The sequence below is a fragment of the Panicum virgatum genome, chromosome 1K, assembly GCF_016808335.1.
Source record: "Panicum virgatum strain AP13 chromosome 1K, P.virgatum_v5, whole genome shotgun sequence".
Taxonomy (NCBI): Eukaryota; Viridiplantae; Streptophyta; class Magnoliopsida; order Poales; family Poaceae; genus Panicum; species Panicum virgatum.
The window spans coordinates 53,656,473-53,675,393 of NC_053136.1; the positions used below are offsets into that span (position 1 = coordinate 53,656,473).

Consider the following 18,921-nt stretch of genomic DNA (forward strand, 5'->3'; position numbering starts at 1 on the left):
CAGCAGCAGCGCAAACGCGCGGCGCAGCGTGTGAGGGAGAGGGAGAGGGAGAGGCCGCGCGGATAAGGCGACGGGGGAGGCAGCGCGGCATGGGCTAGAACGCGCGGCACTCGGTGCGAGCGAGCGGCGCCGTGGTCAATTTGGCCACGGTGACCACGCACGGGAGAGAAAAGAGAAGGGAACACGAGCCCCTTGATATTTGTGACTCAAATTTGGAAAAATTTGAAACTTCAAACCATAATTATTCACTTCTAATTGAGGGCTAATTGAGGGGTGTTACAGCGCACCTCACGTGAAATGCTGCTGCTGCTGCTACGGGCCAACAACCACCGCTGGCCTACGGCCGAAAAAGGCTCGGAATGGCCTGGTGGTGCCGGCGCCGCTCTTTTTTAATCAGAAAAAAATTGTTTCTTGGATAGGATAGCTACGGCAGCAGCATCCAGGATGGATTAATTTGGAGGCAGCATGATTGAGCCGTAATTAAGTGCCGGCCCTTCTTTTGATCGGCTGCGTGGACTCGTTCGTCAGCTGCTTCTATGCCTAAGCGCGAGATCGGCGCTGCTTTTATTTGCCAGCGCGGGATGCCTGGCTGATTCGGGAAATCCGACGGCTGAGGTTGGAATGCACGGATGATCGTCCGTGCATACATCACAGAGAAGAGAACTAATTCAATCCGATCTGATCCGATCAAATCCGATCGCGATCGCTGGACGGCTGACGACGATGCGCGGAGCCACGGCGTCGATTGCGTGCGCCCCAGGCAGCAGGCTCTCCCCGGGCCGGCCGGCGGCGTCCGCACCCGGCAGCGAAAGCAGCGGTGCCCTGCCGCAGCGGTCTCTCTGCAGGCCGTGCGTCCACTCCCATCTCGGCAGCGGCAGCTCCATGCCCTGCATGCATTGCATACCCAGGCTGATCTGCATGCACGCGTCGCCACCTCACCTCTGCAGGTGAGCAGCAGGTCTCTGGAATCGCTTCTGGACTCTGGAGCCGTCTCTTGACGCTCGCGGCAATGGCATGGCTTGGGCGTGGAGCTCGTGCGATGGGTTGTGCACTTGTGCCAACGACTTCCGCGAACGGCGCAGCGTTATCACTTGGTATTGTGAAGGATTTGACTGGGCAGAAATATCGCTGCTTTTCGACATGTCATGAAATTATCTGCCGTGCCTGGCCGTCCATGTATTCCTGGCCAATGATATCTTTGGGCGGTCTTGTTGCCCCAGGAAAAATAGTAGTATATGCATATTATCCTGCTTGCATAACTATATTGATGATTTTTTATGGAGCTGATCGTTTCAAGCCAACTTTTTTTTTACTCTTTCAAATGGAGGAGGAGTTTGGGATAAGAATAAGGATCACATGATGTGAGACTACTATTCAGTTAATATAATAAATCAGAAAATGGAACAGCCGAACAGTTGTCACCAGGGGATTTTTTTATTTCTGATTCCGAAGCATGAAGAACAAGAAAGTGTCGTCGGTTCCTTAAAACTCCATTTGCTAGGAAATTTCTTGCATGATTCAATAAAAGAATCAGGAAATTTCTTTGATGGGAAATTGTATAATTAGTCGTCTTTAATTTGCATATCTTCGTAGAACTCTCCGTTGATTTTCCAGCAAGATTATACAAAGATGGCGGACCTTTGCTGGTACAAAATTTTATGAAACCTCTCAATGCAAGGAAGTGTTGGAACAGTCATCCTATCAGACAATTCTTTCATGCGTGCCGATGTCCGATGTCGTATCAATGTGCATCAACTTGTGACCCTATATATTTGTAGTTGATTTTCATTTATCTATTTATGGAACCCATTAGTAATTTCAAAATTAAAACCCAACACAACGAATTTAAAATGCCCGCACATATTTGACATATATACTCGTACGACTTGTTCAGTCCCTTCCCATCTTTCAGCAAGAGGCCAAGAGCAATAGCTCAATCGCCCGAAACTCCCAATGACTTTCAGAGGAATCATTAGTTCCTTTCTTTTCCTCGGAAAAAATCGTTCACGCCACTGAAAACTGCGAGCTGTTTTCCGTCAGCTTCTATCGATCGCAGGCACACAGCTTCGTGTGCCTCCCAGCAAATGCATGCGCCCAACATGCATATGCACATGCACACGTCGCCGCCACGGTCGCTGCGCTACATCCCCGGCACTGTGCTACGGGCGCGTCGTGTACCCCGCGTGGGGCTCGGGGCTCTCCTTCGTTTTTGCTATCTTGTTCCCTCTTGCGTTTACTTGGCAGTTGGCATGCATGTGAACCATCAACGGCGTATTCTACATATCGCCCTCTCGCTTTCTTTTCTTCGTCTTCTGCTTCTTCTTGTTTTTTAAAAAAATTCTCGCTCCTCTCGCTTTCGCGTGCACGCCTCGATCGAAATTCCTGCCCGCCGTTCTCCTTGATCGTTTGTCTTCAGCTCTCGTCGTTGCTGATAGATCGCTGAAACCGACGGGTTATATAGTAGAGTGATTTTAACCCTTACCGGCTCACGAACGGATGTGAGCCGCGTCAACTTGAACAAAAAAAAAGATGCGAGGTAGTCCTGCGGGGATCGCGTGATCATTTCAAAATTATAGTTGGTAAACTCGAGGGGGGTGTGAAATACATGAAGCATTTGTGCGAAATGAAGTAAGGTTTCCGACCTTCAAGGAATATCTTTTCTATTATTTGAGTAAGGAGAGCTAGAGTGGTGGTTACAATTGTTGTTGAGGAGGTCAACAACGCATGCAGGTGCTTGCCCCCAACCAAATATTTGGGAAATATCTAACTACCTATTGTGTTTCTCTATACGATGGACTTCAATTCTATACAATGTAATATACCGCTCGGTGTGGTATTTATAATTGCTGCGGACAATGACGAACCAATAATGGTAATCTTGTTGCTACCGCAATCGTTTTCATGTTGATGTCACCCGCAAAGTCTTTGCGTTTAACATTTGTTTAAATCCTCTCAAAACACTTGCCATTATTTCGCACCATTTCTTTTACACTGCAACCCAAACTAATCACATACTAGGTTGTATATATCTCTTCCGGCAAAAGAAAACACAAGAAGTAGCTGCCGCTGTGGTTGGTTTGGCAAAAGAAAATACAACTCGTATCCAACGGCAAAAAGGTTGTGCTCCTTTTGGGCAGGGGGTGGCCGGCCCTACGGATGGCTCCAAAGTCTGTGGCGCCACACAACAACGTGCGGCTCGGCGGGTGCTCTCGTGGAGCTCCCAATGATTGAGGCGCCCCCGACACGCAAACCCGAGGAGCCCAACCGCATCGCGTCGCGCCACGTCTGCCGGTCAACCTGCGCGCACCCGGCCGCTCTACCCGCCAAGTTGACCCGGCCATGTCTTGCCAACTTGTCAAGCATCGATTTCCTTCGTCCAGGGAGTTTTGGTTGCGTTGGTAATAGGACAAGGGGTAGCATAGAATACATGGTATGACTACCTCACACCTGCTGGTGATTGGCACGATGTATTTTTTTTGCGGGGATATATCGCTGTGATATGCCATGGAAACTGAGATAGATATGGTGACTCATGGACAGATCATCCGAGCAATCTCGTGAGTTGTAGTTTGTAATAACAGCGTGTTGGATTGGAGTGGTTAATATAAACATGCAAGCTGTGATATGCAAGCTGAAAATTGACATGTACCACTCAAATTGCCCTGAGCCACATTTCTCATCACCATCACGCGGCCTGCCACGCCTAATGTCATCTTCCAAAGATGCTAGATGCCTCACCCGTCTCGGCTGTGCTTATCTGGTAGTAGTAGGTGTTACCGTCCCAGCAGGGCACAAGGGGAAACGGATTCCAACCAAATTTAAACGGGGAACAAAACGCAACGCCGTAACAGCCCTACCTCTGCTGGCTGTGCAGGTGCGGCAGCTGTATTCGCCGCAACCTCCTCCTTCCTTCCCATCCCTCCGCCTCCGGCTCACGGATTCCTTCACCTCGCGGAATTCTCCTCGCCTCCACCACCGCCTCGGCCTCCCGCGAACCCCCGCTGCGCTAGAAGCTTCCTGGGACGCGGTCCGAGGCACGGATCCTTGGCCCCGAGGCGGGGGCGCGGTTTGCGCGGGGGTTCGGAGCCGGCGCGGGAGCTGCTCTGATTCGCCGGGGGTGCCGCGGGGAATGCTCTACCTCAAGCTGCCGGCGGGGGATCTAGGGTTCCGTCCAGGGCCGGCGCGGCGGGGATCCGGCGGTGGCGGGGCCTGAGGTGGCGCGAGCGGGCGATCCGGCCGGGGCCGGCCATGGCTGCGGCGGCGGCGGCCGCGGTGGAGCAGGAGGCCGAGGCCACATGCCTGCAGAGCTTCGAGCTCTACGAGAGCGAGTCGGTAAGCCTACCAATGCGCTGGTTCAGCTCGTGGTTTGCAGCAGCAGCTGCTTTGCCGTTACCGTTGCGTGGTGAGGGTAGTATTCGGGCCTCCGGATCGGTTGATTCGGGATGGACCAGAGACCCAGAGCAGTTATGAATTGTAGATATTCATGTCGTCGGGAACTACTATTTCTCATCGATTCTTGCCTAGTGTTTTCGAGTCAAATCGTGTTGTAGCATCGCTGCGAAGCTATGCTGTTTCCATATCATCTGCCGTTGTGACGAGACTATAGCTTCAACCTTCAGTCTTCGTGAATTAATTTGAATGCCTTTTGTCACGCATGGTATGACAACTTGTTGTGGAAATGGTTATCATACGGAACCTTTGCTTGTTTTTGTGCTACTTGTGTGTATGGAACGGATTTCACATGGTACTCTGATCCGCTGAAATATAAACCGTTAGATTTAACAAATTATTTGATGGTAACACAAAATTATCCCTACTTCATATGTTAGAATCTGCCTGCCGCTCCATGATAACTTTATTGCTAGCATAATGGATCATCTGTTTCCAAAGTTGTGGACAAAGCATGTATATTTGCCTTGTAAGCCCGGATATATTTGCCTTGTAAGCCCATTAGCAATAATACACACATAGTTCTAAACTACAGTTAGTTCACTAAGGACATTGTTGAAGTGGTGCTGGACAGAATCAAGTGGGAAAGAGAAAAAGCTTCTAAGGCTTAAGAGTTTGGTGAAACTTCTCCTTGTTCTTTTTTTTTAACATTCCACCTGTAATCACTGTTGCTCACCATGTTTGCAAATCAATATTCAAACTGTTTGTTGGAATTTGTTAATTTATCTGTTCAACAACCAATGCACTTCCTTATCACATCTGACACTAGTACTAAGTATGATTTGCTTTGCAGAGACTTTATATTCTCGGAACTAACTCTGACAAAACACTTTGGAGATTACTCAAGATTGATAGATCAGAGCCATCAGAACTTGTGATAGATGAGTGTTCTACTGTATATAGTGACAGTGAACATCATGACTTGTTGAAAGGTCTTGATGAAGAACACAGGTCAACTGGCGGAGTAAAATTTGTTACAAAGTTTTACGGCGTAATTGGTAAGTTTTCTTCGTTTGTTTTACAAACAGAGAAATAAATAATCTGTATACATACATTTGATGATAAATTTTCTTGCCAGGTTTCATCAAGTTCCTTGGGCCATATTACATGCTAATTATTACCGAGCAGAAAAGAATTGGGGAGATCTTTGCTCATCCAGTGTACCAGGTGACTAGGACTGCAATGGTTGAATTAGCAAATTCAAAGACAAGATCAACCTTTCAAAGCTCCAAGGATGAGAACAGGTTTGTGTTGTCCCCACTTTAGTGTCAAAGTACCAATGCTGTATAGCTATTTTCTTCACTAACTTAAAATGGTTGGACCAATTGATTAAAAAAAAAACAATGTGTGAAAATAAATCTGTGGAGGCCATTGTTTGCAAGCTTATTAATTTTACACTTTATCCTAACTCAACTTGGCAAGTTTTTGTCCTGCGTTGTTATTTGTTAAGAACTTTATGAGCTCCAATAGCTCCGTTGTATACTATCCCCTTATCCATGCGATCAACTTCTTCGAAAGGCAGCTTATTTCTTTTTTAATGTAATTTCTCCAGATCTGCAGCTAACTATGTGTATGCATAGCACTATTTCATGAACCAAATAAAACAAATTCTGAACATTTGTTTTCCAGTTTAGTTCCGCCGACACTGGATAAGTGCATTTCTTTATAATAATATATCTCTTTCTGTAATCGGGCAGATACAAGAAGATCTTGAGCACACTTGATCTTAGGAAGGATTTCTTCTTCAGTTATTCATACCACATCATGAGAAGTCTTCAGAAGAACTTGAGTGACCCACATCAGGAAGGATGGACCTTATATGAGACAATGTTTGTCTGGAACGAGTTTCTAACTCGTCGGATCCGTAACTGTCTCAGAAATACTTTGTGGACCGTTGCACTGGTCCATGGTTTCTTTAAGCAGGTATATGCTTAATAAATAAGTTTCGTTTGAATCAGATCTTCACTTTTAATGAGAAGATACTAGAAATGCTTTTATTCCAAAAGAGAGTGCTACAATAACCAGCCGTGACTGGGTTACATCTGGTTGTCCTATCTAACAGAATCACATTACCTAGCATTTGTTTCTTCCCTCTATTTCTGTACCCCAATCATTTCAAATATTGTTCTCAGATTCTGCTTCTGAATACTGAAAAAAGGGCTTGTTGTCGTGTTTTAAGGATAAATTCTCAATATCTGGGAAGGATATCATGCTCACACTCATTGCTAGACGCTCGAGGCATTATGCTGGAACCAGGTTTGTGCTTGAAACTTAGTATTGGTTAAATAAATTGTCTCCCTTACTTTAGCCTGATGTTTGGGCTTACTTTAATGAATAATGAGCAGATATTTGAAAAGGGGGGTGAATGAGAAGGGCAGAGTAGCAAATGACGTTGAAACTGAGCAAATTGTATATGAAGCTGTGCCTGGACCTAGTGAAGTAAGTTCTGTTGTACAGAACCGGGGTTCAATCCCACTATTCTGGTCACAGGAGACATCAAAATTGAATCTTAAACCTAATATAATATGTAAGTTCCAAAACCTTTCTATGACACATCTGTCATTTTCATCAACTTTGCTAGTAAAAGTTTACCATTTTGTTAGTGCATGAGATGGACGATGATTATGAAGCTACCAAGCTTCATTTTGAAAATCTTAGAACAAGATATGGAAACCCTATCATTATCTTAAACTTGATTAAGGTGAGTTTACCATCTTATTCTGGAGTAGCAGCATCTTGTCATTATATCTTCACATGAATGATAATTTAATGTGAAGGGCGGGCCTGGTGCAGCGGTACAGCCTACCGTCTGTAACCGGAAGGTCCCGGGTTCGAGCCCCAGCCTCTGCACATTTGTGTGGGTAAGGATTGGGGCTTAAAGACAACCCTTCCCCAGACCCCGCACAGTGCGGGAAGCCTACGGCACTGGGTACGCCCTTTTTGAATGATAATTTAATGTACACTGCTGTTGTGGCTGTCTTTGTTGTTTATTTGGAAGACACGTGAGAGGCGAGAGTCTATACTTCGCCGTGAATTTGATAAGGCAATCAAGATAATAAATAAGAGCTTATCAGAGGAGGATCATCTGAGGTTCTTACATTGGGATCTCCATAAAAATTCTCAAGGGTATTCGTTGTTATATTTCTAGTTCATTTCCTAACTGTCATTATCTTCTAGTGTGTTTTATTGAAGTATTCTGTTTCAGCAAACCTACAAATGTGCTTGATGTTCTGCTGAAAGTGGCATTTCGGGCTCTGAGTTTAACCGAGTTTTTTTATTGCCAAGTTGCACCAAGTTCAGAGACTGCTGCACACTGGTCCACTCTGTTGTAAGACCTTTCCCCAGTACTAATTGTTCACTTTCTGTTATAAGCCAGCTCAAGAATTGCTACTACTGTTCTTTGAAAATTTAATTTGTTTCTTTCATTCGTGCTTTATAGGAGTGGTCTTGAACCATATTTATGTGATGACAACAGCAATAGTGACAACACAGAGTGTTATGATATTGTTGGTGATATATCTCAAGAGGATATCTCTGGCAGCTCTGATTCCTCTGGTAACGCAACTGCAGAAGACAAAGTTGAGAATAGTGAACTGCGACCACTAAAACCACCAAAATTCCAAAAAGGTGTCTTGCGGACAAACTGTATTGATTGTTTGGATCGAACAAATGTCGCTCAGTATGCGTATGGTTTAGCTGCTCTTGGACATCAGCTGCATGCGCTTGGTGCTATAGAATCTCCAGAGCTAGCTTTAGAGGCTCCCTTGGCCCATCACTTGATGCACTTTTATGAGAGGATGGGTGACACACTTGCTGTACAGTATAGCGGTTCAGCTGCTCACAACAAGGTAATTTGTGGCATTTCTTTGGTTGTAATGGCAGGAAGGGGATACAACATCTGGTTTGGAGTTTTTAAAATTGGTCAATTCATTAGTTTAAGTTGCATTATAAGACGTGACCATACAAAGATGCTTGCTCTGTTCTTTATTCTTCCATACATACTTTTCCAGCATATACTAGAACCAGTCATGGATGAGTTTGCTTGTTTTGATACCATTTTGTATCGGAAATCGAGCTACTATCTTCTGTAAGGGAAGAAATATAAGATTTCACACTAGAGCCCCATCTGCTTAATGGACATTTGTAATTTGGACCATAGACAGACTTCCAAGATGCCAGACATGACTGTACTCGTGGGCCAAGGCAGCTGCTCTTGAGAGGAATATAAAATCAGAACTTATGGATGGTGCCACTAAGTTGAAAGCACATAATATAGTTGTCCTACAATTTTTAAAAGCATAACTGTTCTCTAAACCATGATGAAGACTAATATTGGTACTGACGTAAATCTATACGCAAAAGGGGAAAAAGTAATGCATAAATAATGACATCTTTTTATTGTTCAAATCTCTTAATGACCCTGCAGTTCAACGATCAAGCTAAAACAAAAGGGCTCATTTAGTTTTAATCCCATCTTTCCAACTATCAAAGCTACTCTTCCTCTAATGAAAATGTATCTGCAATGCCTACCCCAACTTGCTTGGGAAAAAAGGCTATGTTGTTGTTGTTGTTGTTGTAATGCTTTGTGGCAAGTCATCTTTTCACCTCTATCATATGTGCTGGTTCATGTTTAGCTGTTTGGTTTCAGCATTGCTCTAATTTTTTCTTTGATGTGTTCTTCTGAAGATATTTTCTGCAAAGAGAGGTCACTTGAAGCTTTTTATTCAGTCACAAGAGTTCTTCAGGACACTACAACGACACTACAGCAACACCTGTATAGATGCTAACAAACAGGCTGCCATAAACTTGTATGTTTACTGGGTATATCAATGTTTGTTAAGAGCAGTTTCTTTCCGTTTATTGATGTGTTATATTGTGCAATGTTTTCCTAAACGTTAAACGGTAAACAGTCGGTCACCCTTTGTTTAGTGTTTAGGCCGTTTAAACGGTGTTTAAACAGAGTTAAACGCCCTAAACGGTTTGGCATAGTAACATTAAACTATACATATTTATGTACGTAAATGTCAAATATGCTAGAAAGTCTACATATTTGCACATGTAAAAAATAACTATTCTGCCAAATAATATTTCTCGAAGAAATTTAAATCCCACAACATTTCATATACTTGCGGTGCTACTTGGTTCGGTATTAATTGTGGTAGTTGTAATCCTCCTATTGACTAAATTATAAATTAAATGATCATCTAGCTCATTTAATCATGATTAACTCGACTCTGTTTAGACGATTTAGACGGATTTTAACGGTTTAAATGGGTTTAAATGGTCCAACCGTTTAATTCATCGTTTAGGGCCTAAACGACACGGGTGACCTCTGTTTACTGTTTAAACGCTGTTTAAACGGACTAAACGGCCGTTTAGGCGAACAGAGATATTGTGGGCTTCAACAGTGTTTTGTTGGATTTGTTTTATTTTATTAATCACTTGGTGCTCCCCTTCTTGTAGATTTTTGGGATACTTCCAGCCGCAGCAGGGGAAACCTGCACTGTGGGAGCTAGAATCATCTTCCGGGGAGCATAACAATGAACTTTTTGATGACCACACAAGGTAACTTAAGAATATATCTAACAACATAATACATCAGTTGTTAAATTCTTTCATGTATTGAGATAATCTCAAGGGCATCCATTAAGCTGCAATTCATTTGTTGTACTTAAAAGTAGTGCACGGTGACTGCACAAAAATGGCTCTTATTTGTGTTCTATTGTTCTGGTAATGCCTTTTCATGTGTTTTCTGGCCTATACATTTGGGAATATAAGCCTATGCTGATGTCCAGTGAAACTAGTTTTTTCTAGAGGCATTTATATTGAATGAACTTTATCCAATATTTTTTCTTCAGGTTGTACTTTTTTTAATGTTGTTGAAGTATTTGTTCATGCTGTACTGGATATATTTGTGAAGTAACTGCAAATGGAATTTCAATGTTCTGTTTTCATATGAAATTAAAGAAATTATTTCTTCATTAATTCAATACATGCCATTGAAAACCTCCATGTTATTTTTTTTAAAAAGAAATAAAAAAGAAATATTACAAATTGTCTGAGCCGTTGCTCTGTTGCCGAATCACTTTTTTTTTTTGAGAAAAAGGCTGGCTTCAGTCCCTAATCAATAGAAATGGCATTGAAGTCCTTTTGTGATTTGAACTTGATAAAATAAAAGCTAGGGGTACAGGGGACCCATATTACTAAGCCGTTTCCTTTACCGTTAATCCTACTTAAGACTGAGATATTCCATTTTCTGATCCTATTTACATATTGGCCATTTTGTACATTCTTTTCATCACAGTAAGGATAGATCAAGGCCTCCTTTGACAAGCTTAGTTGATGTACCTAACAGTCTATATCTTTTCAATGGCACATGAAGTATCCTCCTGTATTGATTTGAATTAGCTATTTAACTGACAATGCCATGCTACTAAAGAATACACAAGGGTGTTTTAACTTTGCTCCATCCAAGCTGCAATTGAGTATCATGACAAAGGCTTGGTACAGTGACTGGTTGGAGGTTATACTGTTTTTCAGTATAGCTGAGGTGTAATTTTTTTGATAAAAAAATCTTGGAGAATATATTTTTAGCCTGGTGCAGCATTGTGTCTATTTATGCTGGACACTATGATGAACACCACGAGACACTAGGACCCCTTAGCACAAATGCACAACTGAAGAGAACCCAAAGTTTGAACCTTTAAATGAAGCATGCGCGTTGTAAATTAGCAGCATCCTTCTTATCATTGACTGTTTGTTTTGATGTCACAGTACATTGAAAAGAATAAGATCAGATGGCAGTATTCTTCATGAAAGCGGTGCTTCTATATCTGGCTCGGGTCATTGCTATAATGAACCGTTGACTGCATCACAGCCTGATGTTCAGAGTGGGTTACAAGTTCCAAATTTGGAATCTCATTCAATTCATGAAAATGAAGTTTCATCAGGCTATGAAAGTGGGGTATCACACCTAAGGTCAGTTTACGCTCCTTTAGGCCTTTAATTTCATTTATCTTCTTTACAGATAGTAGAATAATTTACCACAAGATTGTGAGAATGTGGTGTTTTAGAATTCATATAATGAGATTTCCTGTTTACTTAGAACAGCTTCTTTGTTCTCAAAAATTTGTTTTAGGTATACTCCCACAGCCTCTGATATACTTCATGTCCCAAGAGCTGATCCTGACAATGATTCTGGTGATTCAAACTTCCTGGATCTTGAATGGCTCTCCACCTCAGGCAACTCAAGTGATGAAAGGTCAACATTTTTTTTTTGCTTTAGCTTCAACAATTCTCATCTCTAATGCACAATTACCATCGTAGTCTTCCGCAGAAAGTTTTCTTTGTTATGTTGTATATGCACCTTTCTTTCTCTAGGAAAACGGACTGGGGGAAAGGAGAAAAGATTGAAGGATAATTCTAACTAATTGGTGTATTTATGTAGTGTTTAGCTCCATTTGCATATGAAAAGTTCCCTTGCTCTTGCAATCACATAGCTAGCCCTGTACTACTAATCACAGATCTGTATAATTTTTTTCAGTACTATTTGATTAAATCTTATATCCTGACTCTGGATATGTTTTGTTTCCATGCTCCATTTTTAACTCCAATATTCGCTTATTGCTGCTGCTCAACAGAACACTATTCTTTCCTCACTGTTTTTCCATCAACTGTGCTTGAACAGGTCTGTTGCAACTAGCACGCCAGATGCGAACCTATCGACTGAAAATGTAATTAGTGGCATAACTCCTGAAATCATGGTGAGGATATGGCCCCAAAATCCTTATTGTCTATAAAAGAACCGCTTCTCTGCATTTTTGTGCATTTTATCGAAACATTAAATGTATCTTTTTTTTGTGGTGGCACTTTTCAGGAAAACCAAGTTGCTGAAATTCAGGCTCAGAAGTTACCGGACGATTTTGTGCAGTGGGTTAATCACGGGGACACTTTTTGGTATTAAGGTTACGATGATGCTGTCTCATGTATTCCTGGCTACTTGGAAGATCCAGCTTCTCTTCCTGGGTAGTCAGTGAACGGATCCAAGTAAGAGACTAGGAGTTGAGAATAAGATGGATGGTACAGCAGTTCAGACATTTCACCTGTGATTTATGCCCTTATCATCCCAGAGTCCTTTAGGGAAGTATAACGTCTGTTTATTTGTTCACATCTTTTTTTTTTACTATGGGCGAGTAGGTAGATATTTTTTCTTTTTAAAGAAAATAGAGATAGGTGTGGTAATTATTATTCATCTGGAATTGTATTATTATTCATGGGACTTGCTATTTTCATGTGTAAATATATATGCTTGAGGTGTCTATAGTGGAGGTGGAGAGCAAACCACCGCTTATTCCTCAACGTCTTTTTATCCCCCCACCCCCACCCCCACCCCCGGTTCTTGGCTCTGGTCTCGTGGAACAGTATGTTAATAAAAAATATGCTGCTTGGTTCTCTTTTATCAAATACCGAGAATTTTATTGGGATAACTTATTCTGATGTCCAAATGTTATATTCTTTATTTATCGATGGATTACTTTTGTCATTGGTTTCCTGTATCCACTGTTCGTTTCTCAGCTGTTCTTGTGAGAACATTTACGTACAATGACATTTAGATTTGTTGCTGCGACGAAACAAATGCGCTTTGTGTCAGAGGATAGTTAAGCTCATATATGGGTACCAAAAGACGGGGTGTGTTTTTCCTTTTTCGGTCGTCCAACAAAACTTCACAAAAATATTCTGAGCCGTGAGCCTTGAACCGTGAATAGTCCACGACCCACCATGTTGCTCTGGCCTCTGGGTTTGCATATTATATGGCCATGGCCTCGGGATCAAGATTTTTCTTTGGTATCTAAAACGGGGAATCATATTTACAAAAGACAACCTAGCAAGATGTAATTGGCAAGAGAGCCAACAATACTACTTTTGTCATGAAGACGAGACAATACAACATTTTTTCTTTGATTGCCGCTTTACACGGTTGGTATGGGCCTCAGTCTACGCGGCTTGGGGTTTACCTAAACCAAGTAGTGTATCTAATATTTTTGAAAACTGGTTGAATGGTATACCAAAAGTTTACCAACCACTTGTCCTTGTAGGTGCTGCAGCCCTCTGCTGGTCTGTTTGGCGTTGCAGAAATGCGGTGGTTTTTTATAACAAAAAGCATTCTTTCTTGCAGGTTATTTTCGCGACTACACATTGGCTACGAACATGGGCTATCCTACAACGGCCTTCTTCGCAGGACATCCTTGTGGTGGCGTCGCATTTTTTGGCCCAGGTGGCCAAGAACTTTTTTGTCCGGGCGCATGGGTGACAGTCTAGTCTTAGGATTGACAGCTATTAGTGTGCTTGGATTCATTGATTCATTCCAAAACTTTCTGTAGGGTTGTGTGTCATTAGGGCAGAGGCCGGGAACATTTCAAGACGATGTATCACCTCGATGTATCAAATTTGAAATTAATAAAGTTTCTCTTTTCTAAAAAAATGGCCATGGCGTTGTTGGACTCGGTGCATTTTACCTGCACACGGGTAAATATGTTGTTCTCCCTTTGTGAATTTCGTAAAAAAAACATTTCCCCTTCAAATAGAGTGGAAAGGGCCATGACGCTTGAGAAGTGAGAACTGAACGCGTGTCAGTGTTCGGGCTGTTTTGGTTTTGCACCTAGAGAACTCGGCAAAGCCAGCAAACTGGCCTAGGAGGCATCGCGAACATAGCTGTGGGATCGTAAGGCATTAGTCTCACAGACGAGTTGGTCACATAGTTTGTATAGTTCACATCGCTGACAACGAGAAGATAGTGTCTTATGTGACTTTACACTCTGCTATCACCCTGCACTACCATGGACATACACACACGACTCGTACCAAAGGACTTTTTTGTTTTCCTGTTGCACTTTGCATAAAGATAATGAAGCTTTGGTAGCAGATCCCAAGTGTTACAACTTTCCACAGCTCATTTTGTGTATGGTGGCAGAGGCGGAGCCTTGTTAGGGCCATACTAGGCTCCGCAATAGAATTTTCTGAAGTTCTGATATACTGAAGCCAGTCTGCTCCAAGTAGTTTGAGCATAATTTGCCTTGTACTATTTGTATTCTCCCTTTATATATGAAAATGATGCGATCAACCTTCTAGATTGGTTACGTAGCCGTAGGTATTGTGCCCATTATATTTCCCAGCAAGAGAGATAGTTTTTCACCGCAAAATAATTTTCTTTTAAAATACTTATATGAAACATAAAATCAAACTTTTGTACAGTTGAAACAATCATATAGAATAAGGAAGTATGTTAAGTGTGAAACTTTCTTGCACAACATTATTGGTGATACGAGTTACTACCTCTATAGTGCAGTGGTCCACCACAAATTTAGGCACGCTTGTTCGGTAGCAGAGTAGGAGAGTGATTAGGTGTAAAAACTATGACACAACATAACATGGTCCTTATAGGCTATCCACCAAACACACCAACTCCCTTTAATAGTGAGGTGTCAGTCCAGACAAAAGAAACGGAGAAAGGAGCAGAAGTTACAATAACCACTGACATCGGAGAGCGAGAGGCCATATATAGCCACAGAAATGTATGGTGTTGTGTTGGAAAGTTTCTTGAAGTCTTTGTAACAATTGTGACAATGCATCATTGCCGTATTTTTATGATAGAAGTATACGAGTCGCTGCTGGGAAGCATCGTGAAGTAACTGCACAGGCTTGGTGAATGGTGACAACCCCAAAGTGTTCGAAAATGAGGCCTGCGTGGGCATGTGCCTCGGATCCAGCAACCAAATCAAAGAGTCCATGCACATTGCTTGTGGAAAATTTCTCCCGTGGCATGGGCTGATCTACCATATCGTGATGTGCCGATGCTGCGCTTGCTATAAGTGGATCGGTCGTAGTAGTCACCACTCACCAGCCCATGGTTGTTGCTTGAGTTTGTGATGGTGCGTGCGTTCCGCGTTTGGCACCACAGAGCATTGTCGAGTCATCAGATCAAGTATCGATGTGCATTATGGTCTGGAGACCCTTCCATGAAATTTGCACAAATATTAAAGCACCTGACATTTAATTTATTTTTTTCCCGAGTGGGTATTGTTTGGGTCCGGTCCTACCCTTACCCTATCGTCTTTTGTTTCTCAAATTTGGATCCCCAAAATTCCTCTGTTTCTAAAATATGAGCTGTTTTAGCATTGTCTTCAGTCCAATTCATATAACTTTGGCCAAGTTTAAATAAAAAAATATATTAACATTACTTTTTTAGAATGATATTAATACTTACAACACTAACAAATACAATGTCAAGGCATGCTTTATAATTGACATAATTAAACCAATTTGATGGTGTATAATAGAAAACTTTGACCTTGTATTTTAAAGTTTAGAACATAGGGACTATGTACTATCTATTGGTATATATATCATCAACCGGCATTGTGACAGCCTTCACCAATGAAGCAATGAGAGTGTAGCCGGCGTAAACATATATAGACGACGCTTTCTAGCACGAAGTTACCGAATAAGTCTCACCTCTAGGCTCTGGCCATTCATGCATGGGGCATCCAAATTTTACTTGGGTAGCACATGTTTGATACTTGAGAGTACACTCAAGTTGGAAAGGACTCCCGTTTTAAAAACACAGGGACGGTACGTACCCTGTAATCCTTGGTGGTTGCAAAAATCATGGTGGTTGCGCTTTAAAGATGGAGCTAGTATTATATATATACCCTTGCGAAAGATAAGGCGGGAGGTGGTGCCAGGCATATATACCAAGAGCTGTGAGTTCACCGGTGAAGGGCATCTAAAACTTTGGAACTAAATGAGAATAGCTATACGCTGCAATGTTCCGAGCTGCTGTGACCGATGCCAATGCGCGCCTGTTCTAGCTGTATACAAGACGACTGGTGGGCATGGTAGGCATCATGAATCCACGCCATGGCTTTTCTGGTACAACAAGTTGTCTGGTCTCCCTGCGCCGTTCTGAGGTGAACCGGGCAATTCAGCTCAAATCCTTTCGCCTTGCTCGCCTCTTCCACTCACCGAGCATGCACACACTGCCCCGCTGTTATGCTGGCCAATAAAGACCCTGGTTTCCGTCTGTAGAGCTCTCTTGCTCTGTGCACCCAGTGCCCGCTGGACTACCATGGCGCGGCAAGCTGGGCCAACTGGCGTCGAGGTCGTTTCTTGGCACCATGGGGGACAGTCAGATTGTTCGCTGAACCCACGCACGCTTCTGCTCATGATCCAACGCGAGGGAGAAATATATAGATGGCTTGTTGGGCGTGGGTGTCGAGTAATCCGCTTTCATCAAGTCGCGCTCGTTCAGGAGCTGAAACAGCATGACAAAATCTTGTAGCAACGCAATAGGGTGACATTCCTTTTGGTTGCAAATATGGCATCAAGCTTGTAGCATCGTCTGCCTCTTGGTATCTGTAATTTAGACTTGATGAACGGTAAGCGTAATAAAGCAGTTCAGAGTTCAGACCGCAAAATCCATCCATGCATTCATTTTCACCAACAAATCAATGTGATAAGCCTTACTTCTAGCAATCCCCAATTTTTTTTTCCTTACATCTTATTTGGGCACATGTAGTTTGAGACTTGAGAGTACATTGTCAACACAGAAACGTCCTTATAGTTGTTGCACAATATATGATGGTTCCACTTTAAATAGGGATGTATATATCCTGGCAAATTAATGAGGGAGCTCCTACTAGACACACCAACAGTTCACCAGTCCAGGGCACTTAAAAACTCGGGAAAATGAGAACAGTAGCTATGTGCTGCGATGTTCTCTAGCTCCGATGACAATGCTCTCCTGTTGTTGGAGGCTTGGAGCTAGCTGCGCAGAACTGGGCGTGTGAGGCATCGTGAAGCCATGCAATGGGAGTCGAACCAAACATGGCCAGGTCTCGCTACACATTAGCTAGATTTTATTATGATGAAGACCGATGGTGCTAACTCTAGCCCTTACTTGGGCTAACTGTTGCAAATTTAGTTTGGAGTTTTAAAAAAATACTAGTCCTATTAACTCTCCATACGTGCCAATTTTGTAACATCCCAGCCCAATGGGCCGAGATGGGCCAAAATGAGCTGGGCCAGTTTCGGAAACGGTAGCTGAACCAGACCAGCTTAAAAGGCTGGGCCTGGGAAGCTAGTAACTCCGGTTCGAATCTTTTGCGTGAAGCGAGGATGAAAACGCAAGAGAGTTATTTAGCAAGTGTGATTTACTCAACATACAGAGTAAATCTTAGCCGTTATTCTAGGCCGGGTCGTTACAGTGGTATCAGAGCCGACTCTCGCGGTTTTACGGATAGGTGTGGGTCACGGGCCCAGCATGTACACGGGGGCGTAGCGGGTCAGTACGCGGACATCTGGGATGTGCCGTTATCACTGAACACACGGAGGTATACATGTGTTGATTGGCACTATGACATACAATCATGGTCAAGAGAGGAGATCCTGATCTTTTGTCTCATATGAGTAAGCTGGTTTGATGGTTCGACGAGGACGTTGAATCCTAAAGGGTGGGTGTATGTAACATCCCAGCCCAATGGGCTGAGATGGGCCAAAATGGGCCGGGCCAGTTTCAGAATTACTGTAGGTCGGCGGGTACTGTTCTTCCGGCACAGTATTCCCAGAGATAGTCCCAAACTGTAAACGGTAGCTGAACCAGACCAGCTTAAAAAGCTGGGCCTGGGAAGCTAGTAACTCCGGTTCGAACCTTTTGCGCGAAGCGAGGACGAAAGCGCAAGAGAATTATTTAGCATGTGTGATTTACTCAATATGCAGAGTAAATCTTAGCCGTTATCCCGAGCCGGGTCGTTACAGTGATATCAGAGCCGACTCTCGTGGTTTCACGGGTAGGTGTGGGCCACGGGCCCAGCATGTACACCGGCGCGTGGCGGGTCAGTGGCGAAGAGAGGATATTCTGGTTCTTTGTCTCATATGAGTAAGCTGGTTCGATGGTTCGACGAGGACGTTGAATCCTAAAGGGTAGGTGTATGTAACATCCCAGCCCAATGGGCCGGGCTAGTTTTCGGAATTACTGTAGCTCGGCGGGTACTGTTCTTCCGGCACAGTACTCCCAGAGATAGTACCATACTGAAAACGGTAGCTGAACCAAACCAGCTTAAAAGGCTGGGCTTGAGAAGCTACTAACTCCGGTTCGAACTTTTTGCGCAAAGCGAGGACGAAAGCGCAAGAGAATTATTTAGCAGGTGCGATTTACTCAACATACAAAGTAAATTTTAGCCGTTATCTCGAGCCGGGTCATTACAAATTTGCAACAGCAGGGACCAGCATGCCCTGCCGGGCTTGAAATCATCGCTGATTGGTGTTACACCAATGGTAAGATAGATTTTGATAGTCAACAAAGAAATAAAATAATAGTATATTGTTAGATGGAACTAAGAAAAAAAATCATGAGAGAGCAAATGAATTGAATTCAGTTCCTTGCCTACCAACCATGAAACAACTTTAATTGTCAGA

At 43.0% G+C, this 18,921-nt stretch overlaps 1 protein-coding gene across 2 annotated transcripts; it reads left to right on the top strand.

The window, feature by feature from the left end:
• Positions 1 to 3,835: 3,835 nt before the first annotated feature.
• On the top strand, positions 3,836 to 12,807 carry LOC120644187 (phosphoinositide phosphatase SAC3-like). Of its 2 annotated transcripts, XM_039920758.1 has the most exons (17): positions 3,836 to 4,332; positions 5,243 to 5,447; positions 5,528 to 5,693; positions 6,147 to 6,372; positions 6,629 to 6,705; positions 6,795 to 6,976; positions 7,053 to 7,150; positions 7,448 to 7,575; positions 7,655 to 7,777; positions 7,889 to 8,297; positions 9,136 to 9,257; positions 9,913 to 10,014; positions 11,224 to 11,427; positions 11,588 to 11,710; positions 12,137 to 12,212; positions 12,326 to 12,422; positions 12,456 to 12,807. In XM_039920758.1, exons 1-16 carry the CDS (start codon positions 4,249 to 4,251, stop codon positions 12,410 to 12,412), a joined length of 2,412 nt encoding a protein of 803 aa, XP_039776692.1. In that variant the 5' UTR covers positions 3,836 to 4,248; the 3' UTR covers positions 12,413 to 12,422; positions 12,456 to 12,807. The 2 variants fall into 2 exon arrangements, with proteins under 2 accessions (XP_039776692.1, XP_039776687.1); XM_039920753.1 differs by having other exon boundaries at positions 3,837 to 4,332; positions 12,326 to 12,807.
• Positions 12,808 to 18,921: the final 6,114 nt, after the last annotated feature.